Source organism: Paroedura picta, chromosome 9, assembly GCF_049243985.1.
Source record: "Paroedura picta isolate Pp20150507F chromosome 9, Ppicta_v3.0, whole genome shotgun sequence".
NCBI classification, from domain to species: domain Eukaryota; kingdom Metazoa; phylum Chordata; class Lepidosauria; order Squamata; family Gekkonidae; genus Paroedura; species Paroedura picta.
The window spans coordinates 25,091,279-25,115,476 of NC_135377.1; the positions used below are offsets into that span (position 1 = coordinate 25,091,279).

General features: G+C 41.8%; 1 protein-coding gene across 3 annotated transcripts in view; it reads left to right on the plus strand.

The window, feature by feature from the left end:
* The window catches only part of MMP16 (matrix metallopeptidase 16), a 187,437-nt gene that overhangs the window by 109,437 nt on the left and 53,802 nt on the right, over window positions 1–24,198 (plus strand). For all 3 annotated transcript variants that reach the window (XM_077351973.1, XM_077351974.1, XM_077351975.1), the window contains 2 exons: window positions 18,235–18,396; window positions 20,428–20,645. In XM_077351973.1, coding sequence (XP_077208088.1) covers window positions 18,235–18,396; window positions 20,428–20,645 — 380 coding nt within the window. The remainder of the gene's footprint in view (window positions 1–18,234; window positions 18,397–20,427; window positions 20,646–24,198) is intronic.

Sequence of the window (24,198 nt, forward strand, 5' to 3'; positions counted from 1 at the left end):
GTAGATAGCTGCCTAACCTGTGGAACAGCTGTGGAAAGCTGGAACTGTTTTGCAGTGTGTTTATGGTTGCCAACCTCCAGATGTAGCTGGAGATCTCCCAAGATTGCAACTGATCTTCAGACAATAGACATCAGCTGTCCAGGAATTTTCCAACCAGGAGCTGGCAACCCTAGCCAGGTTGGAAGCCAACAGATTATAAAATGTCTTCCTGTAGTCCAAAGTGAATTTCAGAATAGAGTTCCCAACCATCACAATGGATAGTTGTGTGTATATAAATGTCTCTTACAGCTGACATAGTGAACCAATGGGGTTTTCAAGGTAGGAGATGTTCAGAGGTAGTTTGCCATTGCCTGCCTCTGAGTCATGACCCTGGTATTCCTTGAAGGTTTCCCATCCAATTATCCAGAGCTGATTCTCCTTAGCTTTTGAGATCTGATGAGGTCAGGCTAGCCTGGGCCATCCAGGTCAGGGAAAAACATCTCAAGGACAGGCTTCCATATGCAAAGCACTATCTAGAGGAGAGGAGTCGAACTCATTTGTTAGGAGGGCTGGATCTGGTGTAAATGTCAGTTTGTTGAGCCAGGTTGTGCATGTCGGAGATACAAACTGTACAAAGGTAATTTCAGATGCCAAACAGCAGGAGAACAACAATAGCAGGATTGACTGGATTAGATGTGATGTGCAGAAGGGTAGTAGGCATGGAAATTCCATTGGTAATGAGACTGGGACCCTTGGTCTCAGTTCTGTCCAGAGGATCCAGACCAGGATGCAAAAACTAAATGGGTGTAAGTCCCACACTTAGAAACCACAGCATTAAAAAAAAAACAGTGGAGGAACATTTTAACCTTCTGGGACATTCAGTTCCTGCCTTAAGAGTCGCAGTTCTCTTACAATGGAGGTTCAAAGGTAGATCAGAAAAAGTGATGGCTGAATTACAACTGATAATGCAGTTCAAGCCAATGTACCCTCCAGAACTGGACTGAGACCTAGGCTTCCAATCTCATTGCTAATGATTGCTGTTGTTATTTGGTGTCTGAAATCCAAGATACAAGGAACTATGGACTTGCATTATAGTTGTACCTGAAGCAATGACTGACCACATACCTCACCACAGTGTTTTCTAATCTATAAGGTGCTCCTGAACTCTTGCTCCTTTTGTCTAATAAATATTGCAAGTTGTGCTGTTAGGTTTCCTCTTTTTCTTCTTTATCTGTTAGAACAGTGGTCTCCAACCACTGGGCGGCAGCCCAGTGTCAGGCTGTGAAGGCCCTGGCACGGGGCTGTGGCTCCCTCTCCCTGCCCCCCTCCAGTAAGAAACTTCCCAGGCCGCAAGCAAATTAGCCGCGAAAGCGGCCAATTAGCTTGCGGCCCGGCAAGCTTCTTTTTGTGGGAGGGAGAGGAAAGCAGGGCCGCGCATGCACGTTTTCGGCCGTGCATGGCGCAAATGCGCATGTGCGGGCGCAAACATGCATGCGTGGCCGGGCGATCGTCCTCCCCACCGCCTTAAAATGGTTGCGGACCACTGTGTTAGAACTTAAAATGGGGATCTCTCCAAGGGAAGTAATGTGTTGATTTCAGACCGGGCATAATCCATGCAGTGCTAGTGATGATAATGAAACAGTTAGGAAGCAGGGAGGCGGGGGGTTGCTAAGGCAGCCAGCAAGATGGGAGAGGAGAGAGGGAGACCTGTTGAGAGGAAAGAGGGAGGCGTTTTGAACTTATGGAGCCTTAAATATATTTAAATACTTAGCCATCTACTTACAGTCATTATACAATGAAATCCAATCCAAGTGCTGTAATTCCCAATCGGGAACTTTTTGAAAGAAAATAAAACCTGAGATAGGCATAGAGAAATAATCTTAAAATAATAAAAAAGAACTTTTCAGAATAAGCCAAAATAATTTCCTTTAATTCTCCTTTCCTCTTATCCCAATACATCTCTTTGTCCTGCCCCTTCATTTTAACCTGTGTGTATGTGATCTCAATGTGAATTGTGTTTATAAGAAGGATCCTTCTTCCTCTCCCGCCCCCAAGAAATGTGCATGCACTTGAAAGCTTATTCCTTGAATAAAGGTCCTGAAGGTGCCATGGGACTCAGACTGTTCATTTTCCCTCCCTCCCCTTCTCCCTAAGGGAGGAGGGAGGGGGGATGAGACCTCAGCCAATGGAAAGAAGAGTGGTTTGGTTTTGTATCTCTCCTATGTAACTGAGTTGAAAGCAGGCTGTAATACAGCAGAAGAAGGAAAGAACCAGGTGAAAGTGATCTGTGCCTGTGATGCAGCAGCCCAGGGAAAGAAGCAAGAGGGAGCCAGTTGCTTGCGGGCCAGATATGAGCCCTGCAGGGGCTGGTTCTGGCCCATGGGTTTTATTTTGACACCTTTGATCTAGGGTGCTTCTAAGGTGTCATTGTCTATACAGCGGCTGCTCAGTTGAGGCTCCCCGTCAGATAGAAGGAATACAATTTTATTTGTAGGAATTTGAGAATCATCTTTCTTTCAGAAGACACTCAACGTGACATGCAGCTAAACGTATCAAAAGAATTTAAAGCAGTGCAAATAAAAAATAAACCAGGAATAACACACACACAAAGCACCATTTAAAACCCAACTACTGTTTCTGTGAAAGCAAAGCAATGTCTTAATAATACCTCTGAAACTAAGCCGTGAGTATCCTTATGGAATCTAGGGAAGCTATTCCACTACTGCACTGTTTCCAAGAGACCAAGCCCTGCTTTAGATCATGCTAACTCCTTTACAAGAAGTCACCTGAAGCAAGAGCCCCTCTCAAGACTGCTGTTCATTCGTGTGGTGACCGCCTCAGGCACCCTAAACTCAGCTTGTTTAGAGGCTTCCTTGATGTTGAAGGATTACCATAATATTCCATTTTGCCGCTCGGCCTCCCAAATCCACTGAGGCAGAATTAATTGACAAACCCTAGTTAGTATGCAAGCAGTGTTTATATCTCCTGTCAGAATGGTTAACATGGTCAAGCACTGGTGTAATTGTTCACTTGGATAACTATTGTGGCGCCTAGGGAGGACAATGCTATACACATCACCACATTCTGTGCATGGCAGAGTAACTGCATCCAGCTTCACGGTTATTGAAAATTACCCACCAGTTGGCATCCTCCTCCTATATTAACCCCTGGTCTTCCAAATGAGCAGCAAGAGATACATTCTGTTCATCCCCAGTTTTTCACATATGCTGTTCTTTTACCTTGCATGTTTGGTCACATAAAAACATGATAAAACTGCAGTCCTAACTGGTCCTCAGCTGTTGGATTGGTTCTTATATAACTGAGGCTCGTGTCTCCTAATGTGTAGTAATTCCATTTGGACAGATAAGGGAAGATTCATAGTGGTTTGTAGAAAAACATGAGTATAGTTGATAGTTTTAAATTATAAGTTCTTAAATATTTTATGTCCAAGTATCCTTCAATACTCTTGTGGCACAGAGTGGTAAGGCAGCAGACATGCAGTCTGAAAGCTCTGCCCATGAGGCTGGGAATTCAATCCCAGCAGCCGGCTCAAGGTTGAATCAGCCTTCCATCATTCTGAGGTTGGTAAAATGAGTACCCAGCTTGCTGCAGGGGGTAAACGGTAATGACTGGGGAAGGGAATGGCAAACCACCCCGTATTGAGTCTGCCATGGAAACGCTGGAGGGTGTCACCCCAAGGGTCAGACATGACTCGGTGCTTGCAAAGGGGATACCTTTACCTTTACCTTTATCTTTCAATATATTCACTATAGTCAAAAGCCATGATTAGGAAAGCTGGAACCATATATGTTCATAGTGCTATGCGGAATGGAGACCTTTCTCTACATTCTCTGAGAAATGGACATAGACTAGAAGAGGTTTCAAGGTATTGTAGAAAAGATACAGTAGAATATTAATGTCAAGATAAGATGATGAATCAGATTAAGCCATCTTGAATCTCAAGGAAAGATGAGGTATGAATGTTTTAATTAAGTCCACCAGGTAGGGGCCAGGACTGAAAACCTTTCTTGGGTCTGGGACCACCAGCCTGTTGGAACTGGCAGAATGTAGCACTTTTGGGGGGACATTATCCTAGAGTATGGCAGGGGGAATAAGAAGAAGGTGGCGATGCTGGCAGAAGAGGAGGATATTCTCAGCTGAGGTGGCATTAGCAGTGGAGCTCCACCCTGCTGGAAGGTTTACCTTCCACCATCTTCACTGTCCTCATCTTGTGCTTCCCAATGCTGCAATCAGCCAAAATACTGCCTATCCGTCTTTCCCCTCTGCTCCCTTCCTTCCCAAGTCCCTTCTGACTCAGCCTACTGAACCTTGTTTCAGAAATACTTGGGCAATTTGCTGTGGGATTGGTGAGAAGTTGTTTGCAAAAGGCACTTCATTGGATACTCACTGATGCTATCCATGCATTTGACAGGTCTCAATTTAAACAAACTTGTGCTTGGAACATGCCACGTTGTTTTAGATCCTTCGCTGAATATTTATCAAATATGGCTAATATCTGTTCACTTTAATGTCTGCAAAGAGAAGAAGTGTTCTATGGACAGCATTAAATGGCTCTTCAACAGGATAAGATTAGAAGTGCAATCCTATGCAGAGTTATTCCAGCCTAGGCCATTGGTTTCATTGGGCTTCGAGTGGAGTAGCACCACATAGGACTAGACCATCAAAGTGGTAAGTAAGGTGTTATGAGTCCAGAATATATTTCTTATGGATTATCGATTAGTTTTGTATGAAGGTAGAGAGTTTTGTGTTTTGAGTTGTTTTTTTAAAGACACCTCAGCCTGGAGACTCAGTCTCTTACATTTAAATATCCATAACACAGGGTTTGTTAGCTTTTTTCACAAAGGGATGAGTAGAGCATGGCAACACATTTAGCTTGTGTGATTTTTTTTTTAGCATGACAACAGTTCATTGATCATAATTATCACAGGAACTAATAGCAGCCTCATTTATGTCCAAAGAAATCCCATCTCCTTGACAGCAAAATGAACTCAGCTGCTCCTTGTTTACTGTATACTTAGAGGCTTAAATCTCAGCTTTGAATCAGAGGACACATTTTATCAATCCAAGAACCTGAACAGGAAAAAGTATTCCAGTTGGGTAGCTATGTTGTTCTGAAGGAACAGAACAAAGTTTGAGTCCAGTGGCGCCTTAAAGACCAATAGAATTTTATTCAAGATATAAGCTCATGTGCAAGCACACAGCAGATTAATGTTCAGTTAATTAACCCAAAAGAACCTACTTCAAACAATCAATTCAATACCCCCTAATTAATTCAAGCTTGATTGGCGATAATCACACCCTGAAATTGGAAAAACCCCATCCTAACCACAAATCAAATCCATTTAAAACACAACCACCCAGATCAAGCCACCAAATCCAAAAGGCATAAACTAACTCTCCAATCAGCTCAAGTAGCAGCACAATTAATCCAAAGAAACAGCACAACTTTAGGTAACACATCAAGAAAACCAGCTCCCCAACTAACCAATCCCAAACTTCAAAATGAAGTTATCCCAGCCCCTCTTCAAATGAACTAATACATACAACTAATAATCTGGACTGGGTAACCCTGAGATGTCATATCCGACGATCAGGCCTATCTCTCCAGAATTAAATAAACCCTTCATTAACCTAACCAAAACCAAAATAATCACCCAACCAAATAGAAAGCCAAGGTACAGGAAAGTACCCTTGGATGATAAAGTATCCAACACCAACAACAAAAAAACCCCATAGGGAAGTCAAATTACGGAAATCACAACTAAACATCAGACATGGATGACCCACAAACAGTAGGCATAAATGAGGGAGAAACAGCGGGGGGGGGCAGGGGGTCAGGGATCCAATAATAAAGATAAGAGGTAGAGACAGCAGTGGGCGGAGGTGGGATGCAAATGGACTTGAGATATAGACATGCTTGAATACTTTCTAACCTCTGCCCCATCTCTCGGGTCATTAGGGTGGAGGCAAAGGTAAAAAATGCACCTCCAACGCTGATGCTGTGCAATGCCAGTTCAATCAACAACAAAGCCTCTACTCTGCAAGCCAACTTTGCAGAGCACAGAGTAGACCTAGTGTGTATGTCGGAAACCAGGGTCAGGGAACGTGAAACAGTCACCCTTAAACAATTAGCCCCTGCCAGGTTTTCCATCCACCATCAGTCACAGACTTCAGGGTGGGGAGGGGTAACAATTGTAATCCATGAGGATTTCTCCTTCAGAGCACTCCCTGCACTGCCAATACCAGGAATTGAATATGTTGGCCTCAGGTGGGGCACAACCAAGTGCGTGGCCATCTGTTTCATATACCGTGCACCCAACACACCAACAAATGCCCTGCCAGCCCTGCTGGAGGTGGTAGCTGGCTGGACATTACAGAGAGAGAGACAGAGAGAGCTGCCCAAAACTGCAAACCAGCCCTCCTTCCCTCCTAAGAATGAGCCCTAATTACCTGCTATGCCTCCTGCTGCAAGGTACACCAAGACACCCAGAGAGAGGGAGACAGAGAGAGATCTGCACCTCCCGGTGTCCCCTGGGTCCTAGCGCCCATTTCATTCCTGCTTGCAATGGGCTTTCTTGCTGGTAAATAAATAAAATGTGTCTATGTAATTATTAGCATACCAGCAAACTATCTGATGGGAGATACACACATTAGATTTAAGGTTGCCAGCTCTGGGTTGGGAAATATTGGGAGATTTGGGCGGTGGAGCCTGCCAAGGCCAGGATAGTGAAGGGGAGGGATTTCAATGGGATACGATGTCATGGGGTCCACTTTCCAAATTGGCCATCTTCTCCACGTGACCTGGTCTCAGTTGCCTATAGATTGGTTGTAATAGTGGGAGATTTCTGCCCCGCCCACCCCCTGGAGGTCGGCAATCCTAATTCGATTTGATATAGGCATTTCATTTTCCACTTTGAAACCTATGTTAGTGTTTTACTACAATGCCACTTTCTACTAGAATAATATCATTGCTATATTTGTACAACAATTTATACAACAATACACACTTCCTGTATGCAGTGGATTAGATTCAGTGAAGTATAATCAGGCAGGAAGACTTACTTAGCATTGATCTAGTAGCACAAGCAGTAGGACAAGTTCTAATGCAAACCATAGCACTTCATAGCAGGATCGAACCAGTTAAATAATACCCAGTGTTATATCTTGTGCATGCAAAAGTTTGGATCCTGTTTTAACCTGGCACAAGTTATCGGCAAGCTTTATTTTTAGTGCTTCTTCTTGAAGATGAGTGTTATGCCTGCAGAAATGCTCTGTAGGATTTATTCTAGCTCCCCCAGGGTGTAAGCAGGACGAGCCCAACCACCAGGCAAACAAAGGCAATTGCCTTGGCTGCCAAATTTTGAGGGCCTCTTGAAGGATGAGAGAAGCTTCCTCTTCACTGTGTGCCTTTCTTCTGGAGGCCAAAGGGAAGCCACCATTCTCCCACCATCCATCTTTCCCTTCTTCCTCCTAGCTCTGTTCAAGTGCCATCTATCTACACCACTGCTGCTCCACCATCAGCACCCAACAGCAGGACAGAGCAGCACAGGGTGGGGTTGGAGCTGCCTGGGCTGCTGCTACTAGCAGCTGCTGTGGCTGGACCCAGAAGGGAAAGCAACACAGGACAAAAACCACAGGAGTCAGATCATTGTTTTCCTGTCACTCATCCTGGATGCCAGCTGACTTCCATCAGGTATTCCATATAAAATTTATTGTTAGTTCCTTTCCAGGAACATTTTTATAAAGCAAATCACATTAAAACTATTTAAAATGTGAACAGTTCAAGGATACAAGGAATATACAAGTCCTAAAGCCATTCACTGATATATTATTATAATCATCAATAAAAATAAATCTAGCCTTATCACTTGGTGTCAGTGTTGTTCACAAATGTACTGAATATGTCATATAGCATTTAGTTTGCAGCAATGTCGTTTTCTGCAAACTTGCACCAGGAAACATACTACAATGTAGGATTTTATAACTGTAATAATTTTAACAATTTTATCAATTGTAACTTACTGTTTTTAGGATTGTGACTATGTTTTATTATTTATGCTGTAAACATCCCTGAGCCCAAAGGCAATACAAATTTAATAAAATAAATATCCATAATTCTGTACCGAGTTGAAGATATAAACAGCAATCCATTAAAAAGGTTAGTCTTCGCTTGCATGTATGTGTCTGTGTATACACATACATATTCATATAGGGATTTCGCTACCCTTTCTCTTTCATTGCATTTGAGTCTTTATATATTGGCTTCTGTATGCCCTGATCAAGGTTACAGACATGTTCCCTACCGAAGTTTGTCTTTTCCTAAAGAAGGGCTTGGCAACAGAAACTGAATTTCATCATATTTTATTAATAATAATAAATATGTCAATTAGCTGTGTGTCTCTTCCTGTTCACTAAGGAATTTGATTAGTAAAATGCAGGTTAGCTTATATAAGGCTGTATGGATCAATCAAATACTTTCAACCCTAGAATGCCCATACAATATACATGTTCGGTATACATATCTTTTAACTCCTAAGACTAATGCTCTTTTAAATGGGTCCATCTACCACTTATGCTTTTAACCTCCCTCCTAGTCTCCCTTCCAACCTGAATTTTTGTTCATGAACCCATTTATTTTTTTTTCAAAATTTACCATCACACGTTACTATAATCATAGCAGCCCGCTGGATAGAAATAGTTTTAAAGGATGTTTAGGATGGGAAAGAATACTCCCCCTGCTTTCCTATGCTACATTTTAATACAGTATTCCAGCTAAGCCACTTTATAGAGCTGTATACATGGGTTTATTGATGTTACATCTAGTTGGCCTCCCACCTGTGTTTGTTTCTTCAAATCCCACATCTTTGATATTTCATGAATTGATACAGTGACATTATTTCTACCCCACACCTGCTTAAACTAGTTACCAAAACAAAAACAAAATACATTGATCAACAGCAAAAGTACAATAACAATTCACCATAGAAACTGCAATAAATACAAACCAGTAAAGCAGGTAGGATTGCCAATCTCAAGGCCCTGAGATTCTCCTGTAATTGCAGCTGATTTCCAGATAGCAGGCATCAGTTCCCCTACTGGAATGGTAGATTCAAAGGGCAGACTGTAGGAGTACCAGAAATATAGAGTTCACTAAGTCAGCTTCAGAAGGGTATATATTCTATAACTGTGGTACAATGACCAAGGAGGCGATGTTCCTGGGTGCCATTTGACTCATTTCAGGAAGTGGAGGACAGTAGAAGGAATTATGAGGTAAATCTTTATGGAATAGGCATGTTCATAGAGACCACTTTAGATCCCCTTGGCCTGGTAAATTTAGGGATTTATAATATATACACGGGTTGGGAAATTTCTGAATATTTGGGTATAGAGCATGGCAAGGTGGGGTATGGGGAAGGGAGGGGGACCCCAATATAATGTCTAACTTCCAGAGCAGCCATTTTCTCCAGGGGTAGTATGTAAATCAGTGGTAGGTTGGAGAGATCTCCAGTCGCCATCTGGAGATAGGCAGCCCTAGAAGTTTAGAATAAATCTAGCATTTTGGATTGTGCTAAGAAACAACCTGGAAGGTCATGTAGTTCTTGTAGGACATCAGTTATATATTTACTGTGATGTGTTGCAACATTTTGGATAAGTTGAATTTTCAGTGAAGTATTCAAGGGTCATCTCATATAGAGTATACTGCAGTAATCCAGCTTCCCAGTCCGTACTCTTAACTGAACTTCAATGGTGTTAGTGGTTACTCAGTGTCCCATATGTTTTCCAGTCCCTTTCTTCCCTTTTCTTTTTTGCTTCTTTCTTCTGTATCAACAGGTTCTTAAATTCAGAGTCAGTAGGTCTTGTGAGGACTTTTATTTTACCAAAACATACAGTGAAGAAAAATGTGTAACTCAGTTAAAGCTATGAGTCATTCTGAAAAGTCAAACTTCATTTTTTTCTTTTAAACTTCATTGTGGTTTCTATGTGATGAAGTACAGTCATTGTATACGCTACTATCATTTGAAATATCTGATAAAACAATGGAGAACTTTAGTGACAGATTGTTTAGGAGCTAAATTGAACTCCAGAGTGTCAAGAGGATTAGCTGGCTGAATGATTGTTCTTCTCATGTTCCTCTGGCCTACAGGAGGCTGGGAAGAGGCAACAGCTTGATTATTTAGCAAAAATGCAAATCACTAACCCCCTTGAAAAGTACGAGGCTCATTTTCCACACTATATTGCTCTGCTAATGAAGGCAATTTGAATTCTGTGTTTCTCAAAAGAGATGAACAACTTATTGGAGTGCTCAGTAAAACCTTATTATATGTGGGTTTTCCCCATAAATCTTCTCAAAGTTACTCATGCTTTTAAAGCATTTGAATTAGTTCCCAAACAACCAGGGGAATAAAGTTTTGTTAGGAGACAAAAGCCTACGCTGAAAGAAATGCTATGAAACTTACTTGCAGTAGACTATTTGTATTTTTTAAAATCTGCCCCATTTTAAGACCTCATTATCAACAACATTTCAGTATGTGAACTATCAAACTATTCTAGAATATCCAAAGCTCACAGCCACCAAGAACCATCCCACCTAAAAATCTGGACAAGGATCTGAGTGGTGCTAGCTGTTGGAAGCCTTAAACCAAAGTCCTTGTGGGAATTTAAGCTTTATTTCCTGGACTACCACTTCTCCGTTGAGAAATCTGATCTCAACCAGCTTTGCCAGCACTATATATTAGATCAGGGGTAGTCAACCTGTGGTCCTCCAGATGTTCATGGATTACAATTCCCATGAGCCCCTGCAAATGCTGGCAGGGGCTCATGGGAATTGTAGTCCATGGACATCTGGAGGACCACAGGTTGACTACCTCTGTGTTAGATGTATACTTTCCCTATAAGATTGTTTCCTATGTGGATTTCAAGGGGGATTAGTTATTTTGCTGCTGGATAAACATTCTCTCCTTGCCAACAAAGTCCAGCCTCTTCCAAGTGAGCCCTTTACAAGTGACATTTTACCGCATTTCTACACTAGCAATGTGGTAAGATTGTCCTTGTCACTTGGATGGATGGTACAGATGATACTACTTTCCCATTTCATTGTGACCAGGTGTTCCAGAGCCCCATTAGAAAACATGAGAGTAGGAACCCTCCTTTCTTCCAGACGTCTGTTGCACAAACATGGGACAGCCACTGAGAAAGCAAGCCCCTAGATCATACTATATAATATCTTGGTTTCCATTATTGTTTCCATGATATAAAGGTAAAGGTATCCCCTGTGCAAGCACTGGGTCATGTCTGACCCTTGGGGTGATGCCCTCTAGCGTTTTCATGGCAGACTCAATATGGGGTGGTTTGCCAGTGCCTTCTCCAGTCATTACCGTTTACCCCCCCAGCAAGCTGGGTACTCATTTTACCGACCTCAGAAGGATGGAAGGCTGAGTCAACCTTGAGCTGGCTGCTGGGATTGAACTCCCAGCCCCATGGGCAGAGCTTCAGACTGCATGTCTGCTGCCTTACCACGCTGTGCCACAAGAGGCTCTTGTTTCCATGATATATCCCTATTTTAAATTGAATTCCTTCCATTGGAGTTACAGTTGATCTGTTCATTCCAGCACTAGTACCTTTGCTTGACAGTGTCATTTTTAACTCAACATAATGAGTATCCCTCCTAGACTCCTAAAGAGATGTACTTCATCTAGTTTAACCCATTTGCTCTGCAAATCGCCCAATCCAGTTAATCTGATTTAATCAAGGATTAAATTAAATTGAATGAATCAACATTAGAGACGTGAAGACAGCTAGGAAGGTTACAAAGCTGTACATTTGATTGGAGCCAAATCCATGTAAACATCCCGTGGAAGGGCAATTTGTATGTTTTGTCAAAATGGCTTTATGAAAAGCAGGGCTTAAAAGCTAATCACCCCTCTCTTGCATGCTGACATATTCATAGCTGAGGGACAAATGGCTTCTGCAAGGAAAGCCTCTTACAGACCACCATGAATATCTTTGAAGTCTTAAATTCATTCTCCAGTATGCTATATCTATCTGAAATAGAATAGAATCAAAGCTAATTACCTGAGTTGGGAGGAAAAAATATGTCTTTGTTCTGGTTCATGACCAAGGCGTATTTTAATTTATACAAAGAACTTGCAGGTTCTCTGCGAGAATTCCTTCTGAATGACGTGGGGGAGATAGTTTTGCAGGCAGCCAGTTTTGAGCCGGAATATGTGGCCATGCATAAAAATTAAGAATAACTGTCTTTCAAGGAGCCCTTTGCAATGTTGTTCATTTACACAAAGTGTAATCCTTAAAAACACTTTCCAAGAGGTTAAGCACCATTATATAGCTGTAGGATTGTGAGTAAACTTATAAAGGATCACTCTAGGGATTGGTGAGAATTGTTTCCAGATTTCCAAGTGTGATAGATATTCTGGGTTCAGATTAAGCATATCTGAAATCTATTTGGTTCATAGCCCAGTCATTTTTCTCATATGGATGCTATGCTAGCACCCACAAGAAATGTATAAGAAATGCCAACCTCTGCTGAACTGCAGCCATCAGCTAATAGTAAATTTCACATTGCTGCCAGTTCAATTGACACACCAGACCCAAGCTGTGCTGTGGGAACCTGAACCAGCTGAATCTCAAAAATGAATCTTCTGAGGGAACCAAATGTCTCAGCTGTGGATACATCATGGGTGGCATTGAGACCTAACATGAGAGAGAACTGTAGACTAAAGATGCTCTAAGGCAGGGGTAGTCAACTGGTGGTCCTCCTGATGTTCATGGACTACAATTCCCATGAGCCCCTGCCATGCTGGCAGGGGTTCATGGGAATTGTAGTCCATGAACATCTGGAGGACCACAGGTTGACTACCCCTGCTTTAAGGTACAGTGATCACATTCTGGGTATTCAGCAATGATGTAAGGATGCTGGAGAGTTTAGATAGAACTGATCAAACATTGCTTCTGTACGCATCCCCAATCATTTCAATAATACTGTAGAGGAGCAGGACTTGATTTGTTCTTTGTACATTAGTAGTGTTGAAAGCTTTTCCCCTGATTGATATTTGAAAGGTTTGAACAGGATTGTTGGTGAAGGGTTTTTTTTTTTTAAATCCTATGACCCTTTGAGAGCCGATTCATACATATACTGCAGATTTAAATATTTAACGGCTTACATAAATGCATTCCCTGCATGAGTGCTGGTGCAACATATGAATTCACATAATAGCATCAATCAGTCAATATCTGGGGAAAAGAGGGAGGCTTCCTTGCTCACAGAAATTGATCTGTGGTATTGTGTGAGTTCACGGAAAGTCTCTAATTGTGAGCAACAGCAACTCTGGAATAGAACTCATAATTAAGTTTGTACCATCACATGCATGTCTTTCCTTTTTTCTGCCTTTGGATGAGTTACCACTTAATATGTCATGCTGTCAGGCACACTGAAGATATGTATTAGTGGTTCTATCAATGCTCTGAATTTCTACAGGTGATCCCAGGGTCCATGATCTACTAATCTGTGTGAGAACCTCATGGGGGATTGCTTCATCTTTTTGCAAAGTAGAACAGAGAGGACTTTTTCTTGAGGACTTTTCCAGACAGAGTTAGGCTGACCTGATCTTATTTTTGTGGAATAGGGTTATTTAGATTAGGTTTTTAGTTATTCTTTGTATTGTTATTGTAAGGCACTTGGGGAGTTTTGACTTTTGACTTTGAATGTAAATACGAATAGCATATTAATGTTTCAAAAGATTTTCAGTACACAATAAAAGGAAATGCTGATTCCCCCCCCCCCCCAACCCCAAGGCTTTAGCTTCCTTTCCATGAATGAAAATTTGCATCTTGGATAGATTCCTTGTCTATTGGGTAAGATGCCACTTATCTTGTCTATTTCCTGCATATGAATTCACATAGGCCACCACGCACAACCCTAGTTCCATGACACTCCTTCACCCCATCCCACTCCCCACATGCTGGAAACTCTTACTGCATCCCTAAGTGGTCTCTCAGTTTCTGCAACATCAGTACGCTGCCAAGGGATGGCATAAGTTGCTACTCTCCTCTTAAGAAAAGAAATTCTTTTTGGAGCAGGATGGCATCTTCAGTGGTGTAACTGAACTACCTTGTTTAGCTTCACAGAATGTTGTAGGTAGTCAAGACCCCAGTGAAGTTGAATTAAGTTTACTTGCATATCTGCCTACAGTTTACATTCATTTAGACTGGAGAAACAGCTTTGAGACAATGGTCTAGGAGGAAATAGACCATATAAACTCCAAGCAAGGATGTGTCAATCCTATTTCCATTGAAATTTTCCTTGACTGACTTTCTCATCATTGTTGGAAATGCAATCAATTTAGTCTCTACCCATGTGCTCTAAGATGTAACTTGAAAGAGTGACCTTGACCTCTGTTGGAAAAAAAAGTCTGTTTGAGAAGATGTTTCCTAGATAAACAAAAACAATGTTTCAGCTCTTCAAGATGTTGAAAGCATTGCTTTAAAAGTCTATTGGTAAATTCAGTCACCCTGACTTGGATAGCCCAGCCTAGACTGATCTTGGTAGTTCTTGGAAGCTAAGCAGGGTTCACTGTGGTTAGTATTTGAATGAGAAATGACTAAGGAAGTCCAGGGTTACAATGCAGAGGCAGGCAATGGCGACAAATGACATTAAAATTAGTCATTAAAACTGTGCAGTGTGAAGATGAGGCCCTATCCCTCCACTCTGCTCACTGGCATGATGTCTGACTTGTGGGAGCAATGAAACCTGGCAAGTTGATATATCATTTTTGAGCCTTGTCAGCTCTCCTTATTGTGAGTGAGAGGAATGAAAGGAAAACAGTTACATGTTTTGGTGTACTGGTTTGGAATACGGACTTCTAATCTGGTGAGCCAGGTTCAATTCTGCACTCCCCCACATGCAACCAGCTGGGTGACCTTGGGCTGACCACAACACTGATAAAGCTGTTCTGACCGAGCAGTGATATCAGGGCTCTCTCAGCCTCATCCACCTCACAGGGTGTCTGTTGCAGGGAAAGGGAAGGGAAGGCAACTGTAAGCCATTTTGAGACTCCTTCAGGTAGAGAAAAGCGGCATACTCGTCTTCTTCTTCATATATAATCTTTAAAAGGGGATAGCTAGGAGATCAGTATCTTCAATCTTGTTAAGTCTGTGGATGCTATTGTAATTTTTAGAAAGAGTAGTATAACATCTGAATTACCAAAACCTGAGTTACCAATTTTTTCATGGCAGCAGTGGTTTGGCAACAACTGAGGTCCTTGTCCATAGTCTGCCCTCAAATCTCTTGGCATTCCTGCTAGATCATGCAAAAAGCAATTGTGAAAACAAGGTGGCATGTAATTAGGTAAAAAACAAATCTTTTGAAGACAAATATGGAGACTATTCTGTTTTGCAAAGCTATTTAACACTTGTAGTGGTTGAGATATCCTAACAGGTTATTTTTGTAAATATATAGTTACACTATTCAGCCTTTTATATCTTTAGGACATCTTAGATATACCTCTGAAAAATAGGTGTAAAATGGCCTTATCTTGGTTTATATTAGCTGCACAGCTTTTTGCAACAATTGGCTCCAGTAGACAGTTATCCTGAGGTTACCCTTAAAAGCCATTGAGTGCTTGGAGGATGAGAAATGCTAGTGGCCAAAAGTTTTTATATGTGATGACAGGAAAGGTCAAAGGACAAGGAAAGAGTTGTTCACTCTTAGTGGGATGTGTCCAGTCATCCTGTTTTGAATGATCAGAGTGGAATTAGATTCTCATGAGTGTGCTTTCTTTTTTTGGCCTGGGATGCTGCAGGGAACCATGTCCCTTCTGTTGGAATGGAGTGCTTTGGGGTCAAAGATTCCATAGCTGCTGAGTCTGACTGAAATTGAAATGGAAAAGGTATCTGTAGGTGAGGCAAAGAGCTAGAAAAGAGCAACAATAGGGAGGGATAGTAAGTTATGAGTAATCAAGGATGCACATGAGCCAAGAGAAAATCATTTGTACCTAAGCTTTGGGGGATTCAGGGGGAATCCATGTACCTGCTGCCTTCAGCAGTTTGCTTATCCATCTCACTCTTTATTATCCAAGCCCACTGTTTGGGCTTGCAGAAGCTTAGAACAGGAGAGTGGAGGGGCATTGCAACACACGACAGTGGTGGTGGTTTGTCCTTGGCCTTTTCTTCTTCCTCTCCTCCTCCTCTACACTGGGCTTCTTCTGCACAAGGTAGCAAGATAGCCTAGTTACCTCTTTACTGGAATGCAGGCTGCACATGCCCAATCAATTCTCCTGAAATCTAACGAGAACTAGCAATCCTGTGAGACTTTGGAGGAATCTTGGGCTGCATCTACAACCTCTTGATTACCTCCCATTGCCTTGGTCAAGTTAAATTGACAGGTAGGGTTGCCAGGTCCCCCTTGGGCATTGGTGGAAGATGGCAGGGTAGGTTTGCAAGATTAAGGTTAGGAAATTCCTGGGCATTTGGGGATGGAGCTTGTGAGGATAGGGACCTCAGTGGGGTACAATGCCATTGAGTGCACCCTCCAAAGCATCCATTTTCTCCAGGGGAATTTATCTCTGTAGTGTGGAGATAAGTTATAATTCCAACTGTTGTTAGTAGTTGAAGTAGAACTTTAAAAGGACCATACTGCATTCCTGCGGTTGCCTCATTCTTCTTTCTTGCTCCTTTCATTCTTGCTAGTTTGGCAGCTGGTTGGTGTAGCTGAGTTGAAGCCTTAAACGGCCTATAGTGTGTTGTTGTTGTGCAGCCCTGTCACTGATACCATTCATTCCTATGTGAGCATCCTGAGATTCCTGGAGACCTTGCAAACATAATATTGTAAACATAATATTGGGTCATGCTATTTACAGCCCTAATTGTTCAGAATACTAATTCTGCTCCTGTACAATAGTCCTACAATAAAAAGTAAAATGGGAACATTTACATAAGTGTTTGAAAAATATCAGAAAGTCCCCGTCAGGATTGCCAAACCAGCTAGTGGAGAATAGGGTCTCCAACTACTAAGTCCAGTCTCCAAGCCACCAATCAGCTAGCTGGCAGGAAAACTTATCAGTAAAAATAGGAAGGCCTTAGACCATGGTGCTGGCAGTATACAGGAAGTGATGTCACCATGCCAGGGACTTCTGAGTGATACTTCTGAGTATTTGAGTAAAACCTCTGTGGTAGAAGATGTAAATTCTGGTAAAGGATTTGCCATAGAATTTTTGCCCAAATGCCAGAATATCACTTGCAGGTTGCTGACATGATGAAGTCACTTCTGGTACAATGCTGGTAACATGGCCTGAGTCTTTCTTCTGGTAAATGCCCCCCCCCCCGGTCTCCATCAGCTGACAGAAGGAAGCTGGCAATCCTATTCCCAGTAGTAACCCAGCATCTCTTGTGAAAAAGAGCAGGTAGTAGTAGGTGTCTATGGACTGGATGGTCCAGGATAGCCCAATCTCATCAAATCTCAGAAGCTAAACGTGATCAGCTCTGGTTAGTAGTTGGAAGGAAGACCTCCAAGGAAGTCCAGGGTCATTATGCAGGAGCAGGCAATGATTAATAAACTCTGAACATCTCTTCCCTTGAAAACCCCCTGAGGGGTCACTGTAAGTCAGCTGTTACTTGACAGCACTTTCCACTACTACAGTAGTAGGTGACATAAAAGACCTCAGCCTGAAACCCTGGAGAGCTGTTGACAGCCCAGACAGACATTAATGGTGTTGATGGGACCAATGGTGTGAAAGACTGCTTCATGTGTCCACTAAAAGGGACATGTGTGTCTTGATCTATGGCTTGCATCCTGTGAAGAAATTACATGCATATGTTCTTCCATTTCCACTAAAACTTCAGTTTGTGTAAGATCTGTTTGTCCAAACAGAAGTGGTAACTGAAGAGAAAACATAGTTTGATACTATGCATTGTGCATGAAACTCCTTCATAGGAGCAAACCTTTATGTAGATCTGGACATCGTATCAGCTGTGGAATGTTGGGAAATATATAGGAATGTCCTACCAATTCTGTCATATTATTTGCAGCTGTGAAATATTAAATGGAGTGTAATATTGGGATTTCACTGTAGGAGCCGTGGAAGAAGGTTCTGCATCAGCTGCATGTGAAATATTGTCAGTGTCTGTAAAAGTCACTTAAATGGTGCTTTGTGTCAAGTACAGTGGATGTGATGAATTGATAATGTACTTATAAAGCTTACTTTTTGCTTCCTTTTCTTCTAGGCAATGATTTGTTTCTAGTTGCAGTCCATGAATTGGGACACGCCCTAGGCTTGGAGCATTCAAATGACCCCACTGCCATCATGGCTCCATTTTACCAGTACATGGAAACTGACAACTTCAAACTTCCTAATGATGATTTACAGGGAATCCAAAAGATATATGGTATGTAGCTTTTCCATAAAAGGAATTACACATGGAAGGGGGGCCTTAAACCTGGCCCAATATATCATGCTCAGTGCATGCATTATATTTCACTTAAGATAAGAAATCGGCATATATATTGTATGCCCAGATCTCCGCCTCGTTTTTACAATTGTAACAGGCCAGGCAACCTACATTAAAAGTCCATGTGTACGTGGCTGGTTCATTGATGGACAGATTTGGGTTGGTAGGACTGCATCAGGACATATGTTTTGAGAACTGTAGTTACAACAAAGGAAATGCGAGCACCGAAATCCTATAATACACATTTCATTTTTTTTTTAAAACCTACAATTTCATTAAAGGGGGATTTGATTTCATGTTGTGATGAATAATATCATTGCTCAAGAGAAAGATGTTGGATGACTGGTTGTAGCACAGTTTGAGACAGTATGTTGTCAGCCCTATAAAGTGCCAGGATAACCTGTCTCATGTACTCAGGGTGAGAAAGGAAGCAAGGGAAGGCTTCCTGGTTACTTTGCTGGAAACATTGCATATTTGGCTTTGTAGCATTCTCTGCTGTCAGTACAGGTACCTCCAGATAGAATGCTTAGCTCCTCTCCAAGTCACTTTTTGACCTTACCTCATTGTAGGACATTCCCCCCTGCCTGAGCTGGACTTCTGTCTTTTCTACTTAAGTCTTGCCACATTCCTTCTGTATCTTTCTCCTTTATTCTTCTATTTTATTTACTTCTCTCCATTTCCTTTTCTATCTCACATTTTCAAGTGGAGCAGATATAATAGGCATATTGTACTTCAAACAGCAAAACATCTAAGGTCAGTTGCACTCTGTCTGCTTGACCACCGAGAACTTTTATTGTTTTGCTGGTCATTGACTGCTTACATTTTTGAAATTTCATTTCAACATGAATAACATTCATAATTTAAACAGTGTTTAATGAACTTTCTTATGTTAATTAAACAATTTCCGCTCATTCCCCATTTCATCTCCGACAATGTATCTGAAACACGTTTGGGGGTTATGTACATTGATAATTACTGTAGTGAGCAAAGGGAAACTGGGGGCACGATGGAGGCTCAGGAGAACCTCTTCCATTGGGCTGATCTTTGGACTGGAAGAAGATTCTATACTTCACCAGGCAGAGTAGCAGAATACAGTTAAGTAAATTAAGGTATGTGCTTTCTGCTGAGAGAAGCATTCTCCACCACTGCAAGGAGCCTTCTTCTAATGGAAGCCACCTTCTTAAGCAAGCCTTCTTGAGCTAGAGGAAGGTTCTGCCATCAATGGAACCAGTTTGAGAGCTGTAAACTCAGTTCAGCAATATTCAAATGCATCTGTGCAAAATAGTGTGAATGCTACCATAAGTGGTCTGTTTAACAAAAGTAATTAATTGACGGTGTTTCTCCTGTGTGGTTAAGAAGGAGGAGTTTGCCATGACTTCATGAATCGGTAGTCTAGACAGAAGGCCCAGACAGTTATTTTGCCTTTACTAAATACTGGTTTCTGGCAGCTGTAAGCTAGACTGATTTCACTTGCGAAGTTAGGCATGAAATAACTTGCCAGTTTATTCAAAACCCTTGCTACAAGTGACTTTCTCTTCTCAGTGATACCAATATAAGCTCTGCTTTAATATCTAGATTAAATATTAAACAAAGAAAATAGACTGGATTTACTCATTAATTATAAGTTCTCCATGTTACATTTTTTCAGCTATGGATCAGTGTCTTTTAAGGATGCTTGTGATTATATATATATTTAAGTATTCAGTTGGTAAATATTATTAATTTGTTGGGCATAAATGCTTTTTAAAAAATTTCTAAATGCCTTGTTCATATAACTCACAAGCAAGATTTATTTATTGCATTCTTGGGGATTTGGGTCCATATACTGTAATGGGTTAGTACGTGATGGAAGAAAAGATTGTTTGTAATTGCTGGTGTTCAAGATTGTGTTCAGGATTTCTGCAAATAAATGTATGTCATCATACAGTATACCTTATCCTATGTATTAATCTGTTGGTATTTTTAAAGGTCCTCCTGACAAAATTCCACCACCAACAAAACCTCTGCCAACAGTGCCCCCACATCGTTCTGTTCCTCCAGCAGATCCACGGAAAAATGACAGGCAACCTAAACCTCCCCGTCCGCCCACAGGAGACAAGCCTTCTTACCCTAGAGCCAAACCCAACATCTGTGATGGGAATTTTAACACTCTAGCAATTCTCCGCAGGGAAATGTTTGTTTTCAAGGTAGGATGCTGTTTTTTTTTTTAATAGGTCAAATAACAACAGCTCTACTTTTTCTCTCATTCATCTGTCTTGCTCATCTCAATTTACGAGATCTCTTACACTTTAAATGTCAAGGGAAAGTCTGGAAACTAACTGTTTGAATGGGTTAAATATTCGACAAAGGAAAGGCTGGAAGCTTCTATTTTGGGGAATGAATTAATGTCAGCAGAAAGTTGCAATAATTCAAAATGTAACGGTAAGTAAACGCTGAATGTTGTGCAGAGATAAAAAGGCATAATTCAAGGCATGAATAGGAACTAATAGGGATGATTTTGTTGGGAATTTAGCCACTTCCAGGCTCATTGCTGTTATTGTGCTTTCTTTATAAGGACCCTGTAATTCAACTTTATAATTAGATCAGTCCCTTGTAAAGGATGTTTGTCATTGAGCAATGGTTGCCTTGATACTTTTTAGAGAGGAGGCCTCTGCAGGTGTTGATGGGTTTGTTGGTGGTGGTTTGTTTCCATTGTCATTTTCGTTGGAGAGGCATGCAGTATGGCATTCATTCTGTGGACTAGAAAGTTTATCTTCTGATAGAGGGTTCAAAGATGGTGAAGCAAAGCTATTTGTTTGACTGTAATAGGTATCTGGCAAGCTATCTTGTAGGGTTTCCCAAGTGTATTTGGAAATAGCAAGACAATTATTTAAAAGAATTTTTGAGAAATGGTTGGGGCAGATAATCAATATTAATCAACAGCATATTTCATGTATCCTACTAGCCATGGTGACTCAGTGCCTCACATGTGGTTGACAAAATGTCATTTTTAAAATTTTACAGATGCTACTGATAGCTGTCCATGAGGAATTAATTTAAAAGATTCCCCACAAACCCCTTGATATCTACCTCCATCAATTTGTGGTTGTTTTTTTCTGTTCAACTGGAGCCTGAAAAGACTCTGTTTGTTCCAAAATGTGTCTAAAATAATCCAAGCTCTTCTTCCCAACATCACCATCGTACCCATGCTTTTAAGCCAAACTAAATTAGAGCAAACTAGATTGAGTTTTTACCACCAGTTGGGTCAGGTTCCTCAACCCAAACTGTAGTCAGAAGTTATATCAGAGAACTAACATTCCCAAGTGCTCTGGGGCCTGACTAAGCTCAGAAATGCAGGGCGGGGAGTGATGATTTTGGCCTCCCCCTGTACTATTTTCCTGAGCTGAAACAGCCATAGGGGAGCCAATTTGCCCCATTGTGGAGCTTCAGATCTTGTTCATTTTTACAGAAGCCTGCAAGGCTGTTCTTTTTAGAAGAGCTTTTGGAAATTAAACTTGGTATTTTTATATCTCAGCATGGACTGAGTACACTTATTGAGTACACTTATCAGTTCTTTTTATTTGTGTTGAATTGTTACTGTTAAATATTTAATCCTTTTTTATATCACAGAATCATTGAGTTGGAAGGGGCCATACAGGTCATCTAGTCCAGTGGTCCCCAACCTGCGGGCCGCGGCCTGGTGCCTAAGAAGCTTCTTACTGCAGGAGGGCGGGGAGAGGGAATCAGGGCCGTGCCGCGCACTGCGCATGCGTGGCCGGGCCATGCATGCGCACAAGCGCCATGCGCGACCGAAATCGCGCATGCACTGCACTTTTGCGCATGCGCGGGTGGGGCAGTTGCCCTGCCGGTCCCCAGCCTCAGAAAGGTTGGGGACCACTGATCTAGTCCAACCCCCTACTCAACGCGAGATCAGCCCAAAGCATCCTAAAGCAATATATTGACTTTGCTGGTTTAATGTTGTGTCATGTTTCTGGGAGAAACATTTGGGCCTTTTTATATATAGCACTATCTTTTTAATTATTAAATCACCCACTGCCAAGTGTTCTCTTTGCCCCTGGATAGAGTATCATTGGATCAAGAAGTTATCAGTCTGTCATTTATAGAATGGGTCCTATTTGGGTATTTGGCTGACCAAGGAATAAAGGGATTGCTAAAGGAACCTAGGAGATGGCAGAGCTCATTTTTGTGTGTGTGTGCGTGCTTGTGTGTCTACTGTGGAAAGTGTGGGGAAAATCCCCATGCCACAGCCACAATTTTTAGAACATCATGTGGAGTTCCACAGAGTGCAGTCTTGTTCCCCACTTTTTTAAACATCTTTGTGTGCCCTCTTGCCCAGCTGGTCTGGCTTTGGGTTTGAGTGCCATCAATATGCTAATGACATCCAACTCTGCCACCTGATGGACAGATGTCTGGACTCACCCCCAGAGACATTTGCCAGTTGCCTAGAAGCAGTGACAGTCTTGTTAAACCAAAGTCATCTGAAACCCCTTCAAGATGACGGTCCTGTGCCTAGGTAGGAAATGGACTGTATAGGCCTGCACTGGCTAGACAGTGTGCAATTGACAGTTGCACAATCTGCTAGGAATTTGGGCATGATCTTCAATGCCTCCGTAAGTACAGAGGCTCAGATTACCAGAGTGGCACAGCTGGCATTCCATCATCATCACCAAGCTAAGCTACTAGCACCTGGCCCAGGGACACCTGCGACAGTCACATCTAGACTAGATTACTGTAACTTACTCTTTGTGGGCCTGCCCTTGACCCTGAACCAGAAACTGCAACTGATCCAGAATGCAGTGGCATGAGTCCTCACTAGAACACCTTGGAGGGCCCATAACTGACCTGTACTCAGGCAACTGCACTGCCTTCCAGTTGCTTTGCTTTGGCAAAACAAACCGGCTGGTGATCCCTGGCCCTAGAGTTGTACATATGGCTTCAGGGTCTTCTCAGTCCAGGCCCCTAACTGGTAGCATGAGCTTCCTCAGTTCCGAAGGGCCTGAAAAATGGAGCTCCTCCACCAGGAGTTTGGTTGGGGCCAATGAATTGATGACAACAACAATGGCACCACCACAGAAACTCACACCTGCTAATGGGAGTAGTAAATACAGAAAGCTGATTGTTGTAGTGGGTAATAGTTAATTTTTGAATGTTTTTAACTGTCATTTATTGTTTTAAAAGCTATCTATATGGATGTGGTTATTAATTACATTGTAAACTACCTCAAGCCATCTATGCCAGAAGGTACGGTCATCAAAATCTAAATAAATAACTTATATTCAGGAGATTAATGGTCAATTCACTGTAATCCTCAGATAATATCATATCAAAGCATATTTTCTATTCAAGGAGTCACAATTTTTATGAGACCCATTTCAGAGAGAAATCTTAACTATTTGAATCCTTAAGTAGGTACAGCGCAGTATTTTCTACAGGCTAAACAATCCAGCCAGTAATTGGCAAGTGCAAAGGAGTCCAAAATCTGGTGGTTCAGATCCAATTAGAGCCAGTTAGGGTATCTTAAACCTCTAGAAGGGTCTTAAAAAGCACAGTTAAAACGAAGTCTGTGGAGCAACTGAAGGACAATGTCCCATCCATTGCTATCTCACACCTCTCCCCCAAATACCAAATCCTCAAATATGTATTAGTGTTCCTTTCTTGGTATAGCTCTGTGGCCATCCATCTTTGTGAGCGAAGCCGAAAGGTTAGGGAAGAATCTCATTTTCTAAGTTGACATTAAGC